This window comes from Macaca fascicularis, chromosome 6 (assembly GCF_037993035.2).
Source record: "Macaca fascicularis isolate 582-1 chromosome 6, T2T-MFA8v1.1".
Lineage (NCBI taxonomy): Eukaryota > Metazoa > Chordata > Mammalia > Primates > Cercopithecidae > Macaca > Macaca fascicularis.
Window position 1 is genome coordinate 76,148,911 of NC_088380.1, and position 8,377 is coordinate 76,157,287.

General features: G+C 39.2%; 1 protein-coding gene across 2 annotated transcripts in view; it reads left to right on the top strand.

Annotated features, from left to right (window-relative positions):
- Window positions 1-7,681, top strand: part of MAP1B (microtubule associated protein 1B) — a 104,068-nt gene extending 96,387 nt beyond the window's left edge. For both annotated transcript variants that reach the window (XM_005557119.5, XM_015451601.4), the window contains 2 exons: window positions 1,663-1,901; window positions 3,214-7,681. In XM_005557119.5, coding sequence (XP_005557176.4) covers window positions 1,663-1,901; window positions 3,214-3,369 — 395 coding nt within the window. In that variant the 3' untranslated portion in view covers window positions 3,370-7,681. The remainder of the gene's footprint in view (window positions 1-1,662; window positions 1,902-3,213) is intronic.
- The last annotated feature ends 696 nt before the right edge of the window (window positions 7,682-8,377 follow it).

The window sequence follows — 8,377 nt, forward strand, 5'->3', positions numbered from 1 at the left end:
ACTGACCTGCACTTAGGGAGAAAACATGAAATCCATGTAAACAGATAAAACCAACTGAAATTTACTCCCAAGTTTGCCAGAACATATACATCCTAACCCACACAATTGACTTTTTAAAAAAACTTTTTGGACATTTAAAGAGGTAATTTAAAGGCAAAGTAATAAGTGAAAATGAGTTAATTTTCATTTATTTTGGAGATGCTTTTAGATGTCTACAAAGGCAAAGTTGCAGTACTAATTGACTTTTAAAGCAAACCTGGGCCAACTTTCAGCAGTTCTGTTGGTTTGTGCTTCTGTGAGCAATATTCATTTGATGTTGATGGTAGTGATTTAGAGTAGAGGGGGAAATTGCAGACATGTTTAATTACTGGAAGAACTGTAACTCACAAACTTCTACTACAAGTCAGAATTCTTTAGGAGGCCCCCACTGGGTATTTTGAGGGCTTTCAGCTCAGATTCATTAAAATAACCTATTGATCTATTCATAGAATGAATTAGCTTATCCAATTATTACTTTGGCTGATTCTCACCACTCCCTTACCCCTCTAAAAATAAAACTGGACAGTTGATAGAATTAGCTGGTGGTTTTGAATCTGGGATGATAGTCTTTAAATATCCTATGGAGAAAGAGGATTAAGCATATAAAATCTAGCTGGTGTTTTAATTGGCTTTACAGCAATGAAACCAGCTGCATGTTAGAATCACCTGGGGTGCTTTTAAAAGACAGTAGTGCCAGACCCCAACCCAAACCTACTTAAGTCAGACTCTAGAGAATGAGGCCTGGGTGTCAGTATTAAGCATCCGAGGTGATTCTAATTATGTAGTCAGGCTAAAGAACCACTGCCTCAAAATGCTAGTTCTATTAACGTTTCAAAAGCTTTAAACTTCCTAACTGGAACCAGTTAGTTTTCCCAGGCCTTTGTGATTTGACTGGGGTTTTGGTTGCAGGCTGATATGTCCTGATTAGTTAGGGAAAGCCTGGTCTTTCTGAACCGTCCTTTGCCCAAGTTCGGCATCCAGCCTTGTCTAGGGAAAGAAGCATCAGTTTTCAGAATACTGTGCTAAGGAGAGAATATGGTGTTTCATCAGTTTGTGAGCAAGACTGAGGTGCTGAGGGCCTTGGAAATCATATGGGGTTAAGATCAAAACTATTTACTAAGTGGAACGTTAGGGTATAATACCCAGCTGTGGACAAAATTGCAATCATGAGACGCTAAAGTGGATTACTAAGATAACTTAGCTATGTTTTGCCAAATACAGATGTTTTCTTTTGACTTTTAAAATGTACTTCTTAGATCACTTATCAAATAAAGAAGCACATTAGCAGCTTCTTTAGGAGGGGTATTATATCTAGTGCCATCTTGGGAAAGGCCTTCAAACTCTTCTTGCTTCCTAATGTTGGCTGTCCACAAAGGGAAACCATCCCATTCTTCACTTCTCCTATTGAGATGGTAAACAACCATGTTATGTTTTGTCACATTGCTAGCGCAAATGCCCTTGACAGATTCCCAGGGAGATGGAAATGCTGTCACCACTTTGCATGTCCCAGAGGACCTGCTTGTGATTGAGTAGGGAAGGTGTGATTGAGTAGGGAACATGTGCTGGATGTATGGTCTCTTCACCTTGCTATAACCTTGCTTTGTCTTTGTTTATTTACCCAAGGACCAGGAACTACCAAGGCAACCAAGTCCTCCACTGTGCCCCCAGGCCTCCCTGTGTATTTGGACCTGTGCTACATTCCTAACCACAGCAATAGTAAGAATGTTGATGTGGAATTTTTCAAGAGAGTACGGTCTTCCTACTACGTGGTGAGTGGGAATGACCCTGCTGCTGAGGAGCCCAGCCGGGCTGTCCTGGACGCTTTGTTGGAAGGAAAGGCTCAGTGGGGCAGCAACATGCAGGTGAGAACTCCTCAACAGTGTCTGCACTGCAGATTGAGCTGTGTCCAGAGGCAATGGGAAGGAACCATGTTTAAAGAGGCGCCTCATGTGGCTGGCTGTGGATTCATATGAGGAGCCTCCTGTGTCTATCACACATGAAATATCCTGAGAACAAAGTCAGTTTAACATACAGTAGGTAGTACAAGAAATAATATTCTTGGCACCACCAGCAACCACAGCCTTGGAGGAAAGCCACCTTAACTAAAGCAGAAACCATTTATCTGCAAAATGGGCCCAAGATTCATTGCCCTTCCTCCAGTATGCCAAGAGTCTTGTGTGTGTGAATCAAAGCGGTCATATTTCCTTTCTTCCTTTGTGTTTTATGAGTAGACTGTAGCTAGGAATAGGGCCATTTAGAAAAACAGCTGTCCATGTGAAATTCCACAGTAGGAGCATCGCTGAATATAGTCCCTCACAGGACACTCCCAACTCCCAAACATCAGGCCTGACCACAAACCATCCCTTATTTATTTAATGACAGGGTCTCTCTATGTTGCCCAGGCTGGTCTCGAACTCCTGGCCTTAAATGATTCGTAGAACGAGCCATTATTAATTCAGCTGTGATCTTTGCTTATCAAGTTTTATTTGTGGTTCTCTACAAAATTACATAGTAAATTGTGCTTGTATCATATTATATAGAATTACTTGTTATTTAATCATATGAAATCTAATGAGAGACACCCAGTGGCTTCTTACTGAATACTAGATGGAATTTATACTATTCAGGACATTACCTACCCACCCCATACCTCCATACCTCCATCCCCAACCACACACATAAAGTAAAGGTGCAGATCTTTGTTCTCAGGACAAAATGTTAGTTACGCACAATGAGTGGGCTTTTGAGGGCTTTGAAGTGCATGATAAAACTCCTTGGATTAAATATGCAACATCTTTTATGCAAAACTTACCAGTTGTGTTAAAGGAAATACAAGAAATTGTACCCTAACAGAAGCACTTTCTTAGCAGTAAAGAACTGAGAAACTGACAGTGAATGTAGATGAACGAATTGACAAGTGATTAGTTGCTTTTGGTTCCAGCCTTCAATTTCCCTTAGAAACAATAGCTTTTCTTTGCAGCTTTATTCTGGTTCCTGGAAAATATACATCGAAAAATCCTTTGCATTTCTTGAGGAAAATAGAAAATTTTTCTCTCATTTCCCTTCTTCTTCCAGTGGTCTAACTAATACCTTGCTATTCATTTTCTTTTTTTCCATGGTTTCTGTTTCTGCCCTTAAATAGCTTTTTTTTTTTTTTTTGGTCTCTCCCTGCAGGTGACACTGATCCCAACTCATGACTCAGAAGTGATGAGGGAATGGTACCAGGAGACCCACGAGAAACAGCAAGACCTCAACATCATGGTTTTAGCAAGCAGCAGCACAGTGGTTATGCAAGACGAATCCTTCCCTGCATGCAAGATTGAACTGTAAAAAGCAAGGCCAGCCACACCACAGGATCTGAACTTTGTTTCCAGAAATTCTTCAATTTGAAATCACCTTTTCTAAAAAGTCAATTCATCTAGTTAAGTCGCTGAACAATTACCTGCCAAATGCTATACTGTGTCATGGTGATGCAAGTCACTAAATTTCTCAGTTTTTGCTGATTGCTAAGGGAAGTAACAGTATTCCCACAATAGGGTTCAAGTTCCTGCAAAATTACCTACCCCAGTTCATCTCTGCTGAACATTTGGAAACCATGCACTAGCCAACCCAACTGACTTCTGCTAGGTAGAGGCATTTGTCTTAGAGAGAGAGAGAGCGCGGGAGAGAGTGAGAGAGAGTGAGAGCACAAAGAGAACGCAGGAGAGAGACGGAGAAAGAATGAGAAAGAAAAGGAATGCAAGAGAAGGAGATGTAATGACAGAGAGTTCTGGTGAGATACCCAGAGAGAAAAAGAGAGAGCAGGGTGGGGTAAGGAGGAGAAAATAACCAACAATTAGGTCTGTATTTTCTCAGGCAGTAGGCATTCTTTAGTCTACATAGGCAAAGTTTTCCATTTTTGTCAGTCTGAGTCATCAAAAAGAGTCTTAATTTTCTAAAACAAGTTGGCTAGAAGAAAAGTAAAAAGAACAAAACTTGTTATGAGGGCATGTGATATTTTCACATCTTAATTAAGCTCCTTCAGTTTGAAGGCTGCACAGTGACATGATGTAGTGAGTGTAGACTGGCCATGCAAGTGGTTTGGGCCCCATTCAGAACTCTCAGACTCTAAACACACAAGTAGATTGATCTAAGGCATGCTCCCAGCATTTGTCCACCCACTTAGTCCACTCTGAGTCGATTAACCTGCATGCAGCAACACCCAAGTCCACCCCAATTAACTGAAGCAAATACCAAAGCAGTTGGGAGTACATATGGTAGACAATTTGCCTTAGGAAGTGACTTGAATGTACAAAGATACTTGATGCACTTATTTTTTAATGTGAGACAGCAAGTTTATAAAACATCCCTATAGGATTATAGATACTTAAAGGAGCACATGGGTGAGCGCGTGTGGGGGTACTAGAAGCTGGTCTGATTGGTCCAACAGTTTGATGCTGAGTCATGTGTGTTGAATCCCACTTCAGTGCACCTGTGGCCTCTCAGTCAAACAAGTTGTGCCTTTCACAGCTTCTTTACTACTGCAAGTTCAAGACTGAAATGGCTTCTATGATCAGAACTGGGAAAACAGTGAATCTTATGGTGGAAGAGGTTCTCAGCAAGTGTACAGTATTTACCTTTGTCTTACATTGGCTTTTTAAATTTTCCATTAATTTCAACATAATTATGGGAACAAGTGTACAGAAGAATTTTTTTTTAAGATGTGTGAGAACTTTTCATAGATGAACTTTTTAACAAATGTTTTCATTTACAGGAAATTGCAAAGAAAATTCTCAAGTGATAGTCTTTTTTTAAGTGTTTCGTAAGACAAAAATTGAATAATGTTTTTTGAAGTTCTGGCAAGATTGAAGTCTGATATTGCAGTAATGATATTTATTAAAAACCCATAACTACCAGGAATAATGATACCTCCCACCCCTTGATTCCCATAACATAAAAGTGCTACTTGAGAGTGGGGGAGAATGGCATGGTAGGCTACTTTTCAGGGCCTTGACAAGTACATCACCCAGTGGTATCCTACATACTTCTTTCAAGATCTTCAACCATGAGGTAAAAGAGCCAAGTTCAAAGAACCCTAGCACAAATTTGCTTTGGGATTTTCTTTTCTGGAAAAAAAAAAAAAAAATAGTACATTGAAAACAAATGAATTCTCAACTCCTACGGTTCATGTAGAGTTTAGAGAAAATTTCCATCATTGTCATCATTGAACTGTGAACCTGGGAAGCCAGATCATGATTAAAACTGACATCAAGTTTCAAGTTGCAGATCAATGCACCCAGTGTTCAGATGCGGCCAACCTCTCCGTGACAACTGTGTTGTGCTCTGTCACATTACATTTCCTGCAGACTCTAAGATCTACGGAGTAGAGAACAATGACCTCATTTTATTTTCTATGTTAGTTATTTATTTCAAAATTAACATTTTAGTTTATTTTTGTCTGATAAGTGTATGTTTTGCACTGCTAACTACAATGAGGGTTTAAAAAAACGCTTCTTCAGGGTCCTTTCACTGAGGACCTGTGCAGTCTACTTAATGCTGTGAATTACGTTTTTCAAATGTTTAATTTTTTAAAGAAAATTAATATTCTATTTTTGTTAGGCTTCTCTAGAAATGCAGCTTTTATTTATTACCCCATTTCTTTCAAGTCCTTGAAAAATAACATATTAAGGGTACAAGAAATTAACACATGATGGAAAAGTCATTGTGACGCAAATGAATTTCATTGAGTATAAACGCATCTACTTCAAACTTATTTTATAAGACAACCTAAGATACTCGAGATAATTATTTAATGGTTAGCTCTTAAGTTGAATTGGTCTACATAATACGTGGGAAGAAAACCAGATTTTTAGCCTTCTTGCCAAATCCAGACCTCTGGTTGATTTTTCTTTGACAGAAGATGAAGTAATTTTCCAATTTCCCAAATTAAATGTATTTAACATGTACATTATTTTGGCTTAAAAACTATAAACATTGTAGGAGAATTATAGCCAGTCTTCAGTTATAACCACTCCACCCCCCTCACTTTCTCTCTCTCTCTCTCTTTTTTTTTTTTTTTTTTGCTATGGGATTTAATGGGAAAAATATATAAAAACTGTCACTAGTCAGCTGGCTCTTTTTCCTATGAAATCTATCAGTACCTTTCTCCATCCATTGTTCTCAATAATGACCACAGAGCCTGAGTATACCAAGAAAACCAATATTCGCATTACAGGTTGCTCCTGTCCTTCCAGACACCTTTCCTGCCTGTGTGACTAACCTAATTTTGCTAGTTCCATAAATACACGATTAGTTTAGTAACAGCCATCACAATGTACCATGTACATTCTAAGTGAGAGCTAAAGATCGACACAGACTTCTAGGAGCTTTGTTCATACTGATTACTTAATCCAATTGTATAGATTGAATATTTGAGTGGAAGGAATTTACACTCTGTTTAAACGATGGGATTGTATCGAGATAGCACTCATGATCATGACCTTTTTGGTAGTATTCTTAAACAAAATTCTACAGAGACTAAATGTTAGAGATGATCCTCCATTTTCAATTTTAACCAATTCTGTCCCCTTTCTCAAAACCCTGAGCCCTGTGCATGCTTTCTCAGTCTTGTGGTGGGACTGGATACAATGACTAACTTCCCCTCCTCCCCCTTTTAAACACCATTTTCCATGGAGTTCAAAAAAAATTTTTTTCCTTAACGTTACATATCATAGTGAATGGTTTCCCCAGTGTATATGAATGTTTTAAGTGTCTCCAATAGCTTATGCAGTCTAGGAGCTTTCCAATACTCATTTAATTAAGATTTAATCATTTGCTAATGGAAATCTTACCACCTTTCATTTTCCCTCTATTACCAAATTTCAGCTCTTAGGAGCTGCTCTACAATTCTCAATTTGCTTTTCTTGCCTCTCTTTAGTCACCTGTCACAGGAGGTTCCTGCTCAGTAATGATATTGTGAGTTAGGATAATAACTTTTTTTTTTGTGCTTCAGATTTAGAAGAAAAGATCCTGTTTCCATTTGAAAGGAACTGTAAGCTTTTATCTTTTAACCAACTGAACAATACACCAAAAGCAGCCTAGGGATGAGCATTTCTTTGAAAGCAATTAGGTTATTCACCTGGTATTAAAACTATTTACTGTTAAAAAATCTGTGACTTCATGAAGTTGATTTTTAAAGGCAGCATCAAAAACTGAAAAGGAAGGGAAAAAATAAGCAGCTTCTCTGCATTTGTTTGGAGCTCCCCAAAACGGGATCCATGGAGAAGTGGCATCAAGACCGGGCTGCCCTTTCGAGAACACCCTGTGGCAGTTCAGAGACACGCTTTTCCTACACTGCATGCAGCCCCTCTTTCCAGCACTGGAAAGAAGTGGTCTTGAGCCCGGCTGAGAAGCACTTCACACTCCTCTCTCTTGTTCTGAATGGTGTTTGTGTCAGTCTGCAGCTGTGTATGGTATTATGTCTTATAATCCTGCATCACTTCTATCCTATCCAGTCATATCTAATGTAGAAAATTAGTTTCCAGTGAAAGTAATATGTAGTGCTTTTATGATATTTGTGTGCAATATCCCCTCTTCCATTGAGGATATTTGATGTAAAGGAAAAAAAAACTCAGTTCCACAATAAAATACAAAAGTGGCAAAAGTTCATGTGTGTGCTGTGCTGTCTTTTGCTTTGTGTTCCTGAGTTGGGCTTTGCCACTCACGCAGAATGCTGGGCAGTCAGGGCATGACGGCAGGGACTGACTACGTTCTTTTCAAGGTGGGCTCCCTGGCTTTTGGCAAACTCCTGAAAGGGTCTTGCTAATACTTGCAACTGCTACCTCGTTAACTTTGTAGCCAAGCCCTAGAGGATGTGAGCGTCTAAGGACAGAAACTGGGAGGTGAAGGGAAGGAACAATTAAAATTATTGCTTAAAAGAAAAAGGATAACTGGGTGCAGTGGTACATGCCTGTGATCCCAGTACTTTGGGAGGCCAAAGTGGGAGAATCATTTGAGCCCAGAAGTTCAAGGCTGTAGTGAACCATGATTGTGCCATTGCACTGCAGCCTGGGCAAGAGAGAGACCCTGTCTCTGGAAAAAAAAAAAAAAGAAAAAAACAGATCAGACCAGAACCTAGCATAGAAAAAGCAGATCAGACCAGAACCTATCATATTCAGCAATTGTGCTCAGTACCTTATCTTTCTCTTAGTTCCTTGCTCACTGTTACAGAATATCCTCTAGCTAACTAACATCATATGTTATGGTTTTGACTCATACCCAGGAACTAGAAGTTGTTGGGAAAAAGTGATTATATATGTAGCTAAGAATACCTAACAAGAGGAGGATTTCCTCCCCGTCA